This window comes from Podarcis tiliguerta (genome assembly GCF_965153285.1).
Source record: "Podarcis tiliguerta genome assembly, chromosome: 1".
Classification (NCBI taxonomy): Eukaryota; Metazoa; Chordata; class Lepidosauria; order Squamata; family Lacertidae; genus Podarcis; species Podarcis tiliguerta.
Window position 1 is genome coordinate 94,303,126 of NC_139534.1, and position 19,558 is coordinate 94,322,683.

Consider the following 19,558-nt stretch of genomic DNA (forward strand, 5'->3'; position numbering starts at 1 on the left):
GAAATAAAGTGTATGTGCTGCAGTTGCTCACAGTAATCAGTTATTACTCTTAACCTCTGTTTCCACACTTCCTTCTGTTTTCTTGCTTACTGTCAACATTTTAAGCTTCTTGGCAGATAACCTGTCTCCATGTTACTCTGTAAAGCATTGTACAGTGGTACCTCGGGTTAAGTACTTAATTCGTTCCGGAGGTCCGTTCTTAACCTGAAACTGTTCTTAACCTGAAGCACCACTTTAGCTAATGGGACCTCCTGCTGCCGCTGCGCCACTGGAGCACGATTTCTGTTCTCATCCTGAAGCAAAGTTCTTAACCCGAGTGTGATGGGATGAAGAGCTGCTTGTGTGTAAATTGCAATCCCTCAGAGTTTGAACCGTTTCTCAAACCTCTGCCTGTGACGGAGCCCCTCCAGCATGGCTGCGTCAGTCGCTAGCAGAATCCGAAAGTGGTTGCTTTCTGAAACGTTTCCAACATAAAAGCTCCTTAACGGAAACACGTCTTCTGGCCTCTCTGCGTGACAGTTTCCGGCGAGGAACGGGTGTCCCTATAGGAGGTTCTGAGACATCCCCACTATTTTCACTGGAAGCATCTCTGAGCCATTCCTCCAACTCTCCTTCCCTTGACATTCCTGTTCGCCCCCTACTGGTTCCTTCTTCAGGTGTTACGTCTCCCTTTACCTCAGAGAGCCTTGGCACCTCCGGTGCTGCCGATGGCAGTTCCCTGACATCCACCTCCCCTCCAGGGCCCCCTTCACCCTCTCCCGTCTCCTCCCCTACAGTTTGGGAGGGGGTAAAACCCCGGAAGGAACCTTCCTCATCGTCTGAGGTTTCGAACACCTTTCTCCACTTGTTGCGGTTCCTAGTCTCTCGGTACTCCTCGTCGTCTGAGTCCGTTCCTTCTTCCAACTCCGACTCCGCGAATCCTTCCAGTTCCTCTTCCTCGTCTGTGGTGCCAAAATACTCCCTCCTAAACCTTGCTGCCGGCTGTGGTTTCCTCGGGAATCTTTGGTGGAACGTTTCTGTTAAAACCTCGTCATTGACCTCCTCTGCTGTCACCCAAGTGTTTTCTGACTCCGGTTCCCCTTCCCACGCCACTAAATACTCCACCTGATTGCCCTTCCACCTGGAATCGAGGATTTCCGCTACATGGTTACTGCTCTCCCTCTCTTCCAAGACTGGTCCCCTGGTGTGCTCCCCTTCACCTCCCCCCTTGTACGGTGACAGTAATGACCTGTGGAACACTGGATGCAATTTCATGTGGTTGGGTAACCGGAGTTTGAAAGCCACTGGGTTGACCTGCTGAATGACCTCAAAGGGTCCCAATCTCTTGGGTCTTAATTTCTTACAACCCCCTTTGAACGGCAACCCTTGGGTGGACAACCACACCTGATCCCCCACCCTTATGGTTTCACCTTCCCTCCTGTTCTTGTCTGCCTGCTTCTTATATTGAGCCTTGGCCCTTTCTAAGTTGAGCTGAAGCTGACGATGGATCGCTTCCATCTCTTCTACAAAATGTTCGGCCGCTGGGACGCTCCATCTCTCGCCTCCCTCCCCCGGGAATGCCCTGGGGTGACACCCGTAATTGGCCAAAAAGGGGCTCATCCCTGTGGACACATGCTCCGCATTGTTGTAGGCAAATTCTGCCAGCGCCAGCTTTTCGACCCAATCATTCCCTCTGTCATTGACATAACACCTCAGATATTGTTGGAGGATGCCATTTGCTCTTTCCGCCTGCCCGTTGGTTTCAGGATGCCGGGCCGTCGAAAAATTGACCTCCACGTGCAGCAAGCTCATGAGCTTCCTCCAGAACCTGGAAGTAAATTGTTTCCCGCGGTCCGAGACAACCCTCAAGGGGGCGCCATGCAGCCGGAAGATGTGTTCTACAAACAACTTCGCTGTTTCTTCCGCTGTGACTGCATGTGAACATGCTACAAAGTGGCACATCTTAGTTAACAGGTCCACTACTACCATGATGGCCGTCTTCCCTTTGGATTTGGGCAGATCCGTCATAAAATCTATTGATACCGCCTCCCAAGGCCGTTCTGGCGTGGGTAGTGGTTCCAATAACCCTGCCGGCGCCCTTCTTTCCCCCTTGGCCCTCTGGCATTGGTCACACCCTCTTACATACTCCTTTACATCTTCCCTCACCTTGGGCCACCAAAACTCCCTGGTGACCATCCACATGGTCTTGTGTTGTCCAAAATGTCCCGCCGTGGGACTATCATGCAACTGCTTGAGTACCCTCCCTCTCAATTCACCTTCTGGTATATACAGTGCCCCTTTGTAATACAATGCCCCATTTCTTTCTTCAAAACCCTCCGGGCTCTCACCCTCTCCCCTGAGGCCTCTGAGCTTATTTTGGGCATATTCGTCAGTTTCCGTTTCTTCTACCAGCTCTCGTCTCCCCACCAGCGCCGCCCCACACACCCAGCGGTCCTCAGGAATGACATGTCTTTCTTCGCTTGCCCCCTCCCCTTCCAAGTACTCTGGTTTGCGTGAGAGAGCGTCCGCCCTGACGTTCTCTGGGCCTGGTACATAACAAATCTCGAAGTGGAATTTGGAAAATTCCTGTGCCCATCTCACTTGTCGTTGGTTGAGTACTCGAGCTGTTCTCCAATACTCCAAATTCTTGTGGTCGGTGCACACTTGCACCTTGTGTTGTGCCCCAATCAATAAATGTCTCCACCTCCGGAACGCTTCGTGAATGGCAAGTAGTTCCCTGTCATACACCGTGTAGTTCCGCTCGGACTTATTCAGCTTCCTCGAGAAAAAGGCACACGGTCTCCACTCCGACATATTTCTTCCCGGCTGAAGAAGCACAGCCCCCACCGCTCTGTCTGACGCGTCTGTCTCCACCCTCATGGGCTTCTGTAGGTCCACATGCAGAAGTTGTTCTTCCGAAGCGAAAGCCCTTTTCAGTTCTTCAAAAGCTCTCTCCGCCTCCGCCGTCCAAACAAATTTCTTCTTGCTACTGAGGCAGTCGGTGATGGGCGCCGTCAAGTGTGCAAAGTTCTTGATGAACTTCCGATAAAAGTTCCCAAACCCCAGGAATCTTTGCACATCCTTCTTGGTTTTCGGTGTCTTCCATTCCAGCACCGCCTGGACCTTGCCTGGATCCATGGCCAATCCTTGGTCTGACAGGCGGTACCCCAGGAATTCCACCTCCTTGGCATGAAACTGGCACTTCTCCAGTTTCACCCACAGCTGATTGGCTTGCAGCCGGCCCAACACTTCTCTCACGTCCCTCACATGCTGCTCTTCATTTTCCGAATACACCAACACGTCATCCAAAAAGGCCACACAATTCTTGTAGAGCAACGGCCCCAGGACGTGGTTGATAAAACTTTGAAAACATGCGGAGCCGGCTTGGAGACCGAAGGGCATTACGAGGTATTCAAATGCTCCCAAAGGGGTGAACATGGTGGTCTTCCATTCATCCCCCTTCCTTATTCGCATCAGATTATACGCCCCCCGCAGGTCCAGTTTTGTAAAAATCTTCCCCTTCCTCACCCTGGTCAGAATGTCATCAATTCGGGGCATAGGAAAAGCCAGGGGTTCCGACACGGCATTTAGCGCCCTGAAGTCCACTACAAGTCTCGGCTTATCTGTGTTTTTTTTGTCCACAAAAAACACTGGGCTGCCCCCCACCGCTCGGGACTCTCTGATGAAACCTCGCTTCAGGTTTTTGTCAATGAACTCCCTCAGCTCCTGCATCTCCCTGTCTGACATGGCGTACAGCTTGCCCACTGGGAGTTGAGCCCCAGGGAGTAGGTTGATTTGACAGTCAAAGGGTCTATGCGGCGGCAGTTTGTCCGCTTCCCTTTCGCTAAATACGTTGCTCAGATCTGCATATTGCGGAGGCACCTCCCCTTTGTTCATTACCTCCATCCCAGCTAGGGTGAGCCTGGCTTCCCCTGGATCCTTCCCCTGCTTGCAGTGTTCTAGGCAATGCGCTGACCCAAAGGAGACCACCCTCTGATGCCAGCCCACTAGAGGATCGTGTAGTGCCAGCCAGCTCATCCCCAAAATGATGGGAGCTCCTCCCAAGGTGGCCACATTAAACGCTATCCTCTCGGTGTGCCTTGCCACCCTCATTATCATGGGGACTGTCTGTTGGTTCACTTCTCCTCCCAACAGCTCTCTGCCGTCAATCGTGGTCACCTGCAGGGGTTTACTTAAGGGGAGGGTTTGTATCTGGTGCTCAGCTGCGAACTCCTTACTCATGAAATTACAGGAGCTGCCTGAATCCAGAAGGGCCTTGATCTGTAGGGGGTGTCCGTTTGGCAGCTCTAGCAACACCTCTATCACTAGAGCAGGTCTGGGAGGTTCTGGTGAGGGCACTTTCACTGCTTTTGGGCCTGGCTGCTGTGCCCCGACGGCAGCCAGGCGTTGGCTTTTACTTGCTCTGTGCTTTCCTCCTCCTCTCCCCCAACAGCTCCTGCCATGCCTTGCCATTCCTTTCTCCGTGGACAGACTCTGGCAAAGTGTCCTGGCTGTTGGCAGAGATAACATTTCTTGGCGCTCTTTCCCTCCTTCTTCCGCCCTTCACCGAGGTTTGAAACTGCGCGCGCCCGCGCTGTTCCCACTTCCATCGGCTCTGCCGGCGGGAAAGGCTGCTCTGGAATGTCTGGAATGCGGAGCTCCCTCCAACGTTCTCCTTTCCCCTCCCGCTTCTCCAAAGCCCTCGCTTCTTGGCGCACTCCTATGGCCAGCGCGGATTTAGTCAGCTGGTCCATAGACTCCGCTCTGGGGGTCCGGGAAAGTTCATCTTTTAAGGAAGAAGAGAGCCCTTCTTCGAAAAGCATCTGAATGGGCTCCGCAGACAAGTCCCACCCCAATCTATGAATCAACATAGTGAACTCAGTCCAGTACTCACGGACAGTCCGGTTCCCCTGTTTGCAAGCCATTAACTGCCTTCGCACCCCTCCCTGCTCAATGTCGCTGGAAAACATCAGGTCCATGGCACGAAAAAACTTCCTTGTGTCCTTTAGGATCTCATTATTGGCTGCCATCAAGGGTCTAACCCAGTCCTTCGCCCCTGATTCGAGATGGCTAATTACAAAAGCCACTCGCGATTCCTCATCAGGGAAGTCATCAAATTGCAGATTGAGAGCGTATTGCATCTCTGTCCTAAAGGCATGATAGTTCTGGGGTCCCCCCCAAATTTCTGCACCAATCCTGGCATCTTTCTGGTGAGCGGGGTGGCTTTCTCCTTCCCCCTTTCTGCATCCTGAGCCCTCCTCTCCTCCAGCCTCGCCGTCTGCAAGGCAAGCTGGATTTCCAACGTCCTGTACCTTTCCTCCAGGCTTGGACCTCCTCCAGCTGCTCCTGCTCCTCCGGTTCCGGCTGGTTCGCTCATGATGCCTCTCCCTGGCACAAGCTAGCTTTCGGTGTCTTTCGGATTGCTGTGATGGGATGAAGAGCTGCTTGTGCGTAAACTGCAAGTCCCTCAGAGTTTGAACAGGTTCTCAAACCTCTGCCTGTGACGGAGCCCCTCCAGCATGGCTGCGTCAATCGCTAGCAGAATCCGAAAGTGGTTGCTTTTGGAAACGTTTCCAACATAAAAGCTCCTTAACGGAAACACGTCTTCTGGACTCTCTGCGTGACAGTTTCCGGCGAGGAACGGGTGTCCCTATAGGAGGTCCTGAGACCTCCCCACTGTTTTCGCTGGAAGCGTCTCTGAGCCATTCCTCCGACTCTCCTTCCCTTGACGTTCCTATTCGCCCCCTACTGGTTCCCTCTTCAGGTGTAACGTCTCTCTCTACCTCAGAGAGCCTTTGCACCTCCTGTCCTGCCGATGGCAGTTCCCTGACACCTCCTCTGATGCCCTATCACATCTCAGCCTCCCAAAGGCTTGCACAGCTGTTTGTATGCGAATGGTGCCTCTGGGGCTGGCCAGGGGGCACTTCAGTGTGAGGAGGCATCCCTCTTTGGGGCAGGAGGGCAGGTCAGAGACCAGGGGCAGCAGCTGCTTGGAGGACTCCCAAGGAGAGAAGGAGGCTGAGGGTACAATCCACAAGGGAGGGTGTTTGAAAAGGGGTATGGGGCTGCTGGCTCTGCAGGCAAGGGGTGACCTAACTGGGCTCCTGAGCCCACACGGGTGCAGCAGAAAGAATGTAGTTGGTCAAGGGAGCCATGGACCCAAAATGATTGAAAACCTCTGCACTAGATAAAGGTTTACTTTTAACAATGGGCTTTCAACTTCTATGAGCATTCCTGCATTTAATATCATCTGTACTGCATGCTGCATACAAACCACCAATTTAATTTAAATCTTTTCAATATATTATATAGCATGAGAAAATCAACTTATTTTTATCTGTTAGATTATCAGGAATGGAAACAGGAAGAAGAGACAAAGGATAGCATTATTCACCACTGGAATGAAAGTTTCTACAAAGTCCAGCTTCTTATTTTCCACCCTGCTCACTTGCTGCTATGACATCACTTACTTACTGAGCCTAAAGCAACTGAGTTAATATTTGGCAAATATGAATGATCAAAAAGTTACATTTGGCTACACATAATAAGAAACGAGATGTCTTTTTAAAAATTGCCAAAATAAAACCGTCCAGATTTTAATTAAAGCCACATACTTATGACATAAAGCAAACTTCTTCCCCAAAATATAGTGCATGTTAAGCCAAAATATCAACTGGAATTAAAAGTGGCTAGATTTAATGAACAACAGAATAGAAGCCATTGGTAGACTTTTCTCTGTAGCACAAGTAAAGGCTCTGTCAACAGATATGCCAGTGAGGTCACTGCTTTCCACAAACCTCTAGGGAGCCACCATTCCTTTGTCAAAACAAATACTTGCTTATCTAACTAATCAGTCAGCCCTGCAAATGCCTTCTGCTAAAAATAAATGCATATATAATAGCCTACATCCTAAGAACTGCAGATGGCCAAGCCTAAAGACAGGAGGACCCTCAGAAATGGAGTGGAATGTAGGACGTCGTCTGTAGATGGAGGGAATTGCCAAAAATCACATGACCCCTTCAGCAAGCAGAAGTGTCTTTCTGTTCAAACTAGACACCTTTGGATCCAAGCAGAATTCTGCCCTTAAAAGTACTTCTGCACAACCTGATCCTATGCAAGCCCAGTAAGAATTAAGTCTAACTGGATTCAGTTGAGCTTACTCCCATGGAAATATGCATGGCTACTCTGTTCGCAGACATCTGGGCTTTCATTTAAGGATACCATACAGTGATGGAAAATAAAACTGGACAGAGAACACAAGGAGAGAAAAAACTAAGCTGTTACCCAATATTTTTGAGCTTGCTCTTCTGTTTGATAGATGTCACATTTTCTAAGCTTTGGTTGCACTATATTTTGTTTATCTGGGAAAACGCAACCACTGTTATAGTAATTATGGTACAAATTGTGATTACACAAGTGCCATAGGCACCTATGTGATGTAATTAAAGACTCACGGCTTCCTCGCCGTGCATCATTGTAGAGTATTAGAACACTTTTTAAGTTCCAAGAGCAGCAAGGCTTATCATGCATTGAACAGCCATTTCAGAAACATTTACTTAAATATTTTATTTATTTTCAGGTTGTAGAGATCCAGGCCCTATAAAATAAATTGTGGACAGCATTGTGACTATTCCCACCACCACCAGACTCTCTCCTACCCATTACTCACAGACATGATATCACTCTTCTGGCACAAGATACAAGCCTGTGAGAGTAGCACACTAATCGTTAAATGCAGTCGGGGCACCCATTTTATCATGTGGAAAAGCTCAGACTTACAGATAGCTGTCTGGTTGCACAGAGCTGGCATTAGCTCTATGTAGTTCCTTTTAAATCCTTATTTTAATCTGCTTGTTAACATCTAACATCTACTACTGTAATGCAAACCATGTGGCAATGCCAGTAATGGCAGTTTTTCTAAGAGCCAAATGTCATGCCAAAAGGTTTAGCTCAACCGCCCTCAAGTCAAATGTAGCATGATGGCATCTGAAAGCACTGATTAATCACACATACAGGTTGTTTTAATGTTGTAAAAAAAAATGCATTTAGATAAAACCATAATACCAATCAAGAACATTTCCTGGTGTACCCACTCTCTGTTAACAAAGGGATGGGTTTCACAATAGCATTTATCAGTACAGTGGTACCTCAGGTTAAGAACTTAATTTGTTCCAGAGGTCCATTCTTAACCTGAAACTGTTCTTAACCTGAGACACCACTTTAGCTAATGGGGTCTCCCGCTGCCGCCACACCATTTCTGTTCTCATCCTGAAGCAAAGTTCTTAACCCGAGGTACTATTTCTGGGTTAGCAGAGTCTGTAAGCTGAAGCATCTGTAAGCTGAAGCATCTGTAACCCGAGGTACCACTGTAGTAGTACATGCAGCTTGAAAAGCTGAGCACCAGATTTTTGAATCATATTTTAAGATAAACTCTAAACACTGGCATGCCCATTATAGTACTATAAAACACATGCATTGTAATACATTATTATATATCATCATATCTATTAGTAGCAAATTCATTATCTGAGTGTCCTTATGTTGCCAGATCAACACCATCTAGATACAAGAGATATTATCTGCAAGCTTGGAGAAATACCAATGTTTGCAGTGCAGAAATACCAAAACTAATAATAATAGTAATAATAACAACAACAACAACTACAACAATGGGAGGGACATAAAACTGGGGACAGGGGTGGAGGACCAAAACAACCCAATGAAAACTGAGCATGTTAATTATTGGAAGAAGGAAATATAAATCAACTATTGGGGGGGGGGTCAGGGGATATAAAAATCAATACCATACATGAGAGGGGAAACCTCCAACCCTCAGACCAAATCTTGGCCTGCCTGGAGGTAAAATTTGGCCTGCAAGGCATTAAAAAAATAAAATAAAATATGGCCACCTGCCAATCAACTGACAGCACTCTGATGGGAGGGTGACATCAGCTAATGGGCAGGGGGCAGGGTTTAATTTTGTGTTGGTAGTGCATGCCAGTTCCCCTGCTGGGAGCTGGTACATGCAGCCAAAGCAGTAGGATTTAACCCCTGTTCATCAGCTGATGAGGGCTTTTAATCCCTCCTCATCAGCTAGGGAGTGGGGGTTAGATTCCACTGCTTTGTCTATGCATGCCTGTTTCCCTGCTGGGAACAGGTGTGCTCAGCCAAAGCACAATGCAGGGCTATTTGAAAGTCTGGCTTCCACAGGCATCCACAGGAATAAAGAGGCTTAACCTAACCTTCAACTTCCTTCTGCTAAGGATGGAAACCATCTTCATGAAGGGATTCTGCATCACAGATTACTCGTCCTTCCACAGCAGTGCCAGTCATCCAAGACACTCTGCACTGCCAAGTGTTCAGTATAGGACACTCCTTAGCATTGAAACAGAACTCCTAAATCTGCAATTCTATTGTGCATAACCTTTCTCCTTAAAAAAGAAAGGAACTCAACTGAACTAAACTTAAGAGCTCAAACTAAATAAATAATTACCGTATTTTTCGCCCTATAGGACGCACCATCCCATGAGGCGCACCTAGGTTTTTTTGGGGGGAATAAAGGGGGGAAATTATTTTCCCCCCAGGCGCGGGGTTGGGGAAGCCCGAGCTTCCCCCGACCCCAGCCCCCAAACAGGCAGCTCTCTGCAAGCCGTGGGAGCCCAGCGCTGGCTCCCGCTGCTTGCGGAGAGGTCCGCGAAGCCTGGACGCGCTGAGCTCAGCGCGCGCAGGCTTCAGCATGCAGGCAACTCTCTGCAAGCAGCGGGAGCGCTCCCTCTGCTTGCAGAGAGGTCAGCGAAGCCTGGACGCGCTGAGCTCAGCGCCCGCAGGCTTCAGCATGCAGGCAACTCTCTGCAAGCAGCGGGAGCCCAGCGCTGGGCCCCCGCTGCTTGCGGAGAGGTGCGCGAAGCTTGCATTCGCCCCATAGGACGCACACACATTTCCCCTTCATTTTTGGAGGGGAAAAAGTGTGTCCTATAGGGCGAAAAATACGGTAAACCAAATTAAGAGACAAGCATAACTATAATGATTTAATTAAATCTGGCATATGGGGGGGAAATGCTTGAGAGAGAAAGAAGGCTTTGATTACGCCAATTTCCTAAATGAAAAACAATACAATCATGGAAAAGAGTTGTGGATCCAACTTTCCTGTAACAGCCAAGATGAAATACTCCTATACAAACTTATTAAAACCATTTGTTAAGGATTAAGGACACACAAATATAGAATTCCTATATTCTTCAAATATAGTAACAAGTGGTAGGAACCAAATCTCTAAGCTGTTGATAATTACATTTTTGCACATAATGAAACATTAGCTTGGGAATTTGCTTTGAAATTATCATTAAACACAGTCCTTGGCAGACAAAAATCTGGAGCAAATAACATGAGAATAAATAACTGAAGTTCATTCCGGCTAAGTGGAAATACAAACAGATGGTTAAGTCTACAACTATTTCAGATTACTCGCCAAATCTTTAGGGGGGCCAAACACAACGAACTAGTTTTGAAGGAAGTCAATTGAAACAATTGGCCCAATTATGAACTTTATAAGTGTTGCAGCTCAGTCTGATGCATGCTAGGTGTAAGCTACCATGCACTCGTTTTGCTTGGTAGGTAACTAGTCTCGGGTTTCATATGCAGCATAAATTATATAGAAAATTGCATTTTAGGTTTGGACCACAACTGCGCAGAAAATGAGCTTAGTAAACATCAGAAGTATTACTACTTCCTTGTGCCAACCGATATCAAAGCAAAATAGAGCCACTGAAAAACAAGCATGCTTGAGAGATCCCTCAGTTTTGCAGAGTTACAACAAAAAGGTTGAGGGGCTCACCAAAAGGGGACCCCCCCCCAAAAAAATACCCATGAGGCTAAATTATGCTCAATGAAATGCCCAGAGGTCACATGATGCTGAGCGTTAGCTGGAAGAGAAAGCTAGAAAACAGGGTAGAGCGTGAATTGGCCTGCTTTAGTTCCTATGATAGTTATGATAGCACAGTGCTTCAGAATAGATTGGGGGTAAGGAGCTACATTGCACAGCTAAAAGTCATGCTAGCATAACTGTTTAGTTGAATACCTCCCAGAAACAGGCGTGGCTGGCTGAATAGAATAGCTGCTACTGGGAATGGGGGGCCAGGCTATACTGCAACATTTTGTTTTGGGTCCGAAGTTGTTCCACACTACTACTACTAAAATCAATTAAAATTGACTGCTGTTTTTAGTAACATCACTATATACAGTGGTACCTTGGGTTACATACACTTCGGGTTACATACGCTTCAGGTTACAGACTCCGCTAACCCAGAAATAGTACCTCGGTGTCAGGGAACTGCCATCGGCAGCACCGGAGGTGCCAAGGCTCTCTGAGGTAAAGGGAGACGTAACACCTGAAGAAGGAACCAGTAGGGGGCGAACAGGAATGTCAAGGGAAGGAGAGTCGGAGGAATGGCTCAGAGATGCTTCCAGTGAAAATAGTGGGGATGTCTCAGAACCTCCTATAGGGACACCCGTTCCTCGCCGGAAACTGTCACGCAGAGAGGCCAGAAGACGTGTTTCCGTTAAGGAGCTTTTATGTTGGAAACGTTTCCGAAAGCAACCACTTTCGGATTCTGCTAGCGACTGACGCAGCCATGCTGGAGGGGCTCCGTCACAGGCAGAGGTTTGAGAAACGGTTCAAACTCTGAGGGATTGCAATTTACACACAAGCAGCTCTTCATCCCATCACAGCAATCCGAAAGTCACCGACAGCTAGCTTGTGCCAGGGAGAGGCATCATGAGCGAACCAGCAGGAACCGGAGGGGCAGCTGGAGGAGGTCCAAGCCTGGAGGAAAGGTATAGGACGTTGGAAATCCAGCTTGCCTTGCAGACGGCGAGGCTGGAAGAAAGGAGGGCTCAGGATGCAGAGAGGGGGAGGGAGAAAGCCACCCCACTCAACAGAAAGATGCCAGGATTGGTGCAGAAATTTGGGGGGGACCCCAGGAACTACCATGCCTTTAGGACAGAGATGCAATATGCTCTCAATCTGCAATTCGATGACTTCCCTGATGAGGAATCGCGAGTGGCTTTTGTAATTAGCCATCTCGAATCAGGGGCGAAGGACTGGGTTAGACCCTTGATGGCATCAAATAATGAGATCCTAAAGGACGCGATGAAGTTTTTTCGTGCCATGGACCTGATGTTTTCCAGTGACATTGAGCAGGGAGGGGTGCGAAGGCAGTTAATGGCTTGCAAACAGGGAAACAGGACTGTCCGTGAGTACTGGACTGAGTTCACTATGTTGATTCATCGATTGGGGTGGGACTTGTCTTCTGAGCCCATTCAAATGCTTTTCGAAGAAGGTCTGTCTTCGTCCTTGAAAGATGAACTTTCCCGGAACCCCAGAGCAGAGTCTATGGACCAGCTGACTAAAGCCGCGCTAGCCATAGGAGCGCGCCAGGAAGCGAGGGCTTTGGAGAAGCGGGAGGGGAAAGGAGAACGTTGGAGGGAGCTCCGCATTCCAGACATTCCAGAGCAGCCTTTCCCGCCGGCAGAGCCGATGGAAGTGGGAACAGCGCGTGCGCGCACAGTTTCAAACATCGGTGAAGGGCGGAAGAAAGAGGGAAAGGGCGGGAAGAAATGCTATCTCTGCCAACAGCCAGGACACTTTGCCAGAGTCTGTCCACGGAGAAAGGAATGGCAAGGCATGGCAGGAGCTGTTGGGGGAGAGGAGGAGGAAAGCACAGAGCAAGTAAAAGCCAACGCCTGGCTGCCGTCGGGGCACAGCAGCCAGGCTCAAAAGCAGTGAGAGTGCCCGCACCAGAACCTCCCAGACCTGCTCTAGTGATAGAGGTGTTGCTAGAGCTGCCAAACGGACACCCCCTACAGATCAAGGCCCTGCTGGATTCAGGCAGCTCCTGTAATTTCATGAGTAAGGAGTTCGCAGCTGAGCACCAGATACAAACCCTCCCCTTAAGTAAACCCCTGCAGGTAACCACGATTGATGGCAGAGAGTTGTTGGGAGGAGAAGTGAACCAACAGACAGTCCCCATGATAATGAGGGTGGCAAGGCACACCGAGAGGATAGCGTTTAATGTGGCCACCTTGGGAGGAGCTCCCATAATTTTGGGGATGAGCTGGCTGGCACTACACGATCCTCTAGTGGGCTGGCACCAGAGGGTGGTCTCCTTTGGGTCAGCGCATTGCCTAGAACACTGCAAGCAGGGAAAGGATCCAGGGGGAGCCAAGCTCACCTTAGCTGGGATGGAGGTAATGAAGCAAGGGGAGGTGCCTCCGCAATATGCAGATCTGAGCAACGTATTTAGCGAAAGAGAAGCGGACAAACTGCCGCCGCATAGACCCTTTGACTGTCAAATCAACCTACTCCCTGGGGCTCAACTCCCAGTGGGCAAGCTGTACGCCATGTCAGACAGGGAGATGCAGGAGCTGAGGGAGTTCATTGACAAAAACCTGAAGAGGGGTTTCATCAGAGAGTCCCGAGCGGTGGGGGGCAGCCCAGTGTTTTTTGTGGACAAAAAAAACACAGATAAGCCGAGACTTGTAGTGGACTTCAGGGCGCTAAATGCCGTGTCGGAACCCCTGGCTTTTCCTATGCCCCGAATTGATGACATTCTGACCAGGGTGAGGAAGGGGAAGATTTTTACAAAACTGGACCTGCGGGGGGCGTACAATCTGATACGCATAAGGAAGGGGGATGAATGGAAGACCACCATGTTCACCCCTTTGGGAGCATTTGAATACCTCGTAATGCCCTTCGGTCTCCAAGCCGGCTCCGCATGTTTTCAAAGTTTTATCAACCACGTCTTGGGACCTTTGCTCTACAAGAATTGTGTGGCCTTTTTGGATGACGTGTTGGTGTATTCGGAAGATGAAGAGCAGCATGTGAGGGACGTGAGAGAAGTGTTGGGCCGGCTGCAAGCCAATCAGCTGTGGGTGAAACTGGAGAAGTGCCAGTTTCATGCCAAGGAGGTGGAATTCCTGGGGTACCGCTTGTCAGACAAAGGATTGGCCATGGATCCAGGCAAGGTCCAGGCGGTGCTGGAATGGAAGACACCGAAGACCAAGAAGGATGTGCAAAGATTCCTGGGGTTTGGGAACTTTTATCGGAAGTTCATCAAGAACTTTGCACACTTGACAGCGCCCATCACCGACTGCCTCAGTAGCAAGAAGAAATTTGTTTGGACGGCGGAGGCGGAGCGAGCTTTTGAAGAACTGAAAAGGGCTTTCGCCTCGGAAGAACAACTTCTGCATGTGGACCTACAGAAGCCCATGAGAGTGGAAACAGACGCGTCAGACCGAGCGGTAGGGGCGGTACTTCTTCAGCCGGGAAGAAATACGTCGGAGTGGAGACCGTGTGCCTTCTTCTCGAGGAAGCTGAATAAGTCCGAGCGGAACTACACGGTGTATGACAGGGAACTACTCGCCATTCACGAAGCGTTCCGGAGGTGGAGACATTTATTGATTGGGGCACAACACAAGGTGCAAGTGTGCACCGACCACAAGAATTTGGAGTATTGGAGAACAGCTCGAGTACTCAACCAACGACAAGTGAGATGGGCACAGGAATTTTCCAAATTCCACTTCGAGATTTGTTATGTACCAGGCCCAGAGAACGTCAGGGCGGACGCTCTCTCACGCAAACCAGAGTATTTGGAGGGGGAGGGGGCAATCGAAGAAAGACATGTCATTCCTGAGGACCGCTGGGTGTGTGGGGGAGCGCTGGTGGGGAGACGAGAACTGGTAGAGGAAACGGAAAATGACGAATATGCCCAAAATAAGCTCAGAGGTCTCAGGGGAGAGGGTGAGAGCCCGGAGGGTTTTGAGGAAAGAAACGGGGCATTGTATTACAAAGGGGCACTGTATATACCAGAAGGTGAATTGAGAGGGAGGGTACTCAAGCAGTTGCATGATAGTCCCACGGCGGGACATTTTGGACAACACAAGACCATGTGGATGGTCACCAGGGAATTTTGGTGGCCCAAGGTGAGGGAAGATGTAAAGGAGTATGTAAGAGGGTGTGACCAATGTCAGAGGGCCAAGGGGGAAAGAAGGGCGCCGGCAGGGTTATTAGAACCATTACCCACGCCAGAACGGCCTTGGGAGGCGGTATCAATAGATTTTATGACGGATCTGCCCAAATCCAAGGGGAAAACGGCCATTATGGTAGTAGTGGACCTGTTAACTAAGATGTGCCACTTTGTAGCATGTTCACATGCAGTCACAGCGGAAGAAACAGCGAAGTTGTTTGTAGAACACATCTTCCGGCTGCACGGCGCCCCCTTGAGGGTTGTCTCGGACCGCGGCAAACAATTTACTTCCAGGTTCTGGAGGAAGCTCATGAGCTTGCTGCACGTGGAAGTCAATTTTTCGACTGCCCGGCACCCTGAAACCAACGGGCAGGCGGAAAGAGCAAATGGCATCCTCCAACAATATCTGAGGTGTTATGTCAATGACAGAGAGAATGATTGGGTCGAAAAGCTGGCGCTGGCAGAATTTGCCTACAACAATGCGGAGCATGTGTCCACAGGGATGAGCCCCTTTTTGGCCAATTACGGGTGTCACCCCAGGGCATTCCCAGGGGAGGGAGGCGAGAGATGGAGTGTCCCAGCGGCCGAACATTTTGTAGAAGAGATGGAAGCGATCCATCGTCAGCTTCAGCTCAACTTAGATAGGGCCAAGGCACAATATAAGAAGCAGGCAGACAAGAACAGAAGGGAAGGTGAAACAATAAGGGTGGGGGATCAGGTGTGGCTGTCCACCCAAGGGTTGCCGTTCAAAGGGGGTTGTAAAAAATTAAGACCCAAGAGATTGGGACCCTTTGAGGTCATTCAGCAGGTCAACCCAGTGGCTTTCAAACTCCGGTTACCCAGCCACATGAAATTGCACCCAGTGTTCCACAGGTCGTTACTGTCACCGTACAAGGGGGGAGGTGAAGGGGAGTACACCAGGGGACCAGTCTTGGAAGAGAGGGAAAGCAGTAACCATGTAGCGGAAATCCTCGATTCCAGGTGGAAGGGCAATCAGGTGGAGTATTTAGTGGCGTGGGAAGGGGAACCGGAGTCAGAAAACACCTGGGTGACGGCAGAGGAGGTCAATGACGAGGTTTTAACAGAAACGTTCCACCAAAGATTCCCGAGGAAACCACAGCCGGTAGCAAGGTTTAGGAGGGAGTATTTCGGCACCACAGACGAGGAAGAGGAACTGGAAGGATTCGCGGAGTCGGAGTTGGAAGAAGGAACGGACTCAGACGACGAGGAGTACCGAGAGACTAGGAACCACAACAAGTGGAGAAAGGTGTTCGAAACTTCAGACGATGAGGAAGGTTCTTTCCGGGGTTTTACCTCCTCCCAACCTGTAGGGGAGGAGAAGGGAGGGGGTGAAGGGGGCCCTGGAGGGGAGGTGGATGTCAGAGAACTGCCATCGGCAGGACAGGAGGTGCAAAGGCTCTCTGAGGTAGAGAGAGACGTTACACCTGAAGAGGGAACCAGTAGGGGGCGAATAGGAACGTCAAGGGAAGGAGAGTCGGAGGAATGGCTCAGAGACGCTTCCAGCGAAAACAGTGGGGAGGTCTCAGGACCTCCTATAGGGACACCCGTTCCTCGCCGGAAACTGTCACGCAGAGAGTCCAGAAGACGTGTTTCCGTTAAGGAGCTTTTATGTTGGAAACGTTTCCGAAAGCAACCACTTTCGGATTCTGCTAGCGATTGACGCAGCCATGCTGGAGGGGCTCCGTCACAGGCAGAGGTTTGAGAACCTGTTCAAACTCTGAGGGACTTGCAGTTTACGCACAAGCAGCTCTTCATCCCATCACAGGAGGGAGGGAAGGAAAGCGGGACAGAGGCCAGTATTGTCTGTAGCACCCCTGAGCATCATTCAAGGCAACCCGGGGTGCCACGGCACACTGGTTGAAAACCATTGGTATAGCGTATTAAACAGTATTCTATAGTTAAATGACCAGCAGTTTATCAATATGTTATTTTTATTAGGAATTTTTGTTACTCTTCCAGATAATCTAACATGCCTACATTCAGCTTTAATTGTCAGAGAATTGCTACATTAAAGATATTACATGTGGGGATTTTAGCTGTTTAACATACAGTGTATCAATTGTAGCATGATTAATCCTGCATTCATGTATATCATTATGGGTACACGTGCTATAGGGAGCCTTTGTTACAGAAAAGTTTCCCTACTAAGGTGTTTTCAGTTAAGAAATGTCATAACATTTCTGTTTCTCCTCTGGAAAACAGTGAAAAGGAACAGTTTCTGAATTTATATTCTGTCTATCTAATTCTGCTTTTCGGTATGCAAAGCCCATGAAGAGCCTAGGTGTAGATAGAAGTGTCTATTGGTTATCTATTGATGGGTATGATAGAGCCCCCACCCCCTTCTTCAGATATGTTAAATTTTTCTACGTAAGAATCACAACTAGAGAAGGACTATCAGGTGGGGTATTATTATCTGAGGATGGAAACATGGTTCACAATCCCTATCTTTCTGAAGGTCTTATTGATAGCTATATTTAGAGTTTCCCCATAGGCCAAATTTACCTTTGTAATTTTTCCCTTTTACAGGAATACATAGCACAACTCATTTGTTTGAGCCCAGCTGCCTATGTTTTATTAAGCATATTATTCAGCTCAGCAGTCACTACTACAATCTACTGTTGATGACATCCTATAATCTGTCTGATACAGTTTAATCTGTAAGCGACATTTAGCATGGAGGGGGCCCTAGTAGATTGGTCTAGATGGTCTCCCTTTCTTTCTCAGCTTTACATGTCAATGATTCCATTATTATTTGCTTCTGTTAGGATTCTTTGGCTTATGCAAATAGAAAGCTGGAAACAATTCCAGGTGAAAAGGTTTTAAGAGACACGAAAGAAGAACGAGATCAGCATAACCGGCTTAAGGAGATTGACCAGCAGCTGAAAAACCTGGAAGGGACTGTAAGTCTTCTAAAGTTTCCTAGTTTGCTAAAGTCAGTAGATACCAAGAATAAGAAGAGAATGACAAAAGGTTTCGTTTTGTGTTCTTGGTAATATTATTCTGTATTACAAAATAGATAAATCACAGTGATGCTTCTCAATTACAATATCTGTATAAAGATCAAGTGCTTTCTCACTGCTTATATAAACTTGTGGGATTTTACATAACTTGCGTTATGTTAATATAAAATGAGTGCAGGTTGAGTTATATTATACCGTGAAGTCTAATGCTAAAAGACAGCTTTCTAAATAAACAGAGAAATCACTCCCTTTATTTCCCTTGTTCACGGTGTGCTGATGCTGACGTAGCCAAAATGGCAGCACCCACCCAAAAGAGGCAGGCTCAGGGGAACCCCGAAGTTTGCAGAAGTACAAATAAAAACAAAATATGGGCAAATAAAAGGAAAAATAAAGGGGGGGGGGTTAAGCCACCTCAAAAGTAGAAACCAGACTGCGCAGGTTTGTGCTTGATCACTTTCCACCTTTCTTGGAGGGCACATTGGGGTGGGGGGAGTAACAGCACATGCAGCATCTATTCTAAACAGACTTCATCTGTGTCCTCACCTTCTGTCAAAATATCAACCAAACTGCTTCCTCTTGGCTGCTTCACCAATTGCAATCGTGTGAGTTTTCAATAATAGCTGCCATAATTGTGCAAGGAAGGGGCTGTGAGGGAGAAAGCAGGCCAGAGGACCACCAATTTGCCTCTTATAATGCCCCCATGCCCCCATCACTTATTGACCCTTTAAAAGGAGAGGAACAGGAATTTTTTGTTAATACTCCCTTAAGGAAGATGTTTTATGGAGCTTAGAGCTGTAGTAGCCTTAGGTTTGTGCGTTTGCACATTAGGCAGACTGAAGATGTTCATTCTACCAATGGTTCCGCTCCCTGTATAAAAATAACTGCAACTAAACCAACCAATCCCGCATAGTGCAAACCTGCACAGCAATAAAAGAGGTTTACAATGCAATTCTGTACATGTCTACTTAGAAGTAAGCCCCACTGAATTCAAAGGGACTTAGTCCCAGGTAAGAATGAATATGATTGCAGACTTAGACTTCAAGGGCTCCCTCACTCCTCCAGTGTGTAAGAAGCCGGTTGGTAGTAACACCTCGTCCTGCCCCAAAGAAACATTATGCAGCAAGGTATCACTAGTATGTTCTAAATGCTTTAATATCCTTTTCTTCTCAGCAGAAAGCAGTGAACTGAAACATTGCCTCCCTAGTTTAACAGTGGTGTAGTATTGCACCTGCATTGTGTGCTTCATTTAAACATTTCTTGAAGCACTAAAAGAGACGAGGCTAATCAAACCTTCCCCTACACATATGTGCAAATTCGGTTTCTTTACTACTCCAATAGTCAGTTTTAATTTAGTACAAATAATTTCTGACAAATTGCCTTTTCATATTCCCGGTAAGTACATGTTATGATCCATATGAACCTGGTTCCTCATCTGATGCAGTATTTCCCTCCCACAACCCATGCTTTTGTCTAGAACAATTCCTGTGAAGGCTCAGAAAATATGTTGGAGCTGAAAATCCATGTGGATATGATACCAAAAAAAATATGATTCAACACACAGAGTTCTCAAGAAGA

General features: G+C 48.1%; 1 protein-coding gene across 3 annotated transcripts in view; it reads left to right on the top strand.

Annotated features, from left to right (window-relative positions):
• The window catches only part of FSIP1 (fibrous sheath interacting protein 1), a 104,268-nt gene that overhangs the window by 20,184 nt on the left and 64,526 nt on the right, over positions 1-19,558 (top strand). For all 3 annotated transcript variants that reach the window (XM_083450339.1, XM_083450338.1, XM_083450337.1), the window contains exon 11: positions 17,789-17,923. In XM_083450339.1, the coding sequence (XP_083306465.1) occupies positions 17,789-17,923 (135 nt within the window). The remainder of the gene's footprint in view (positions 1-17,788; positions 17,924-19,558) is intronic.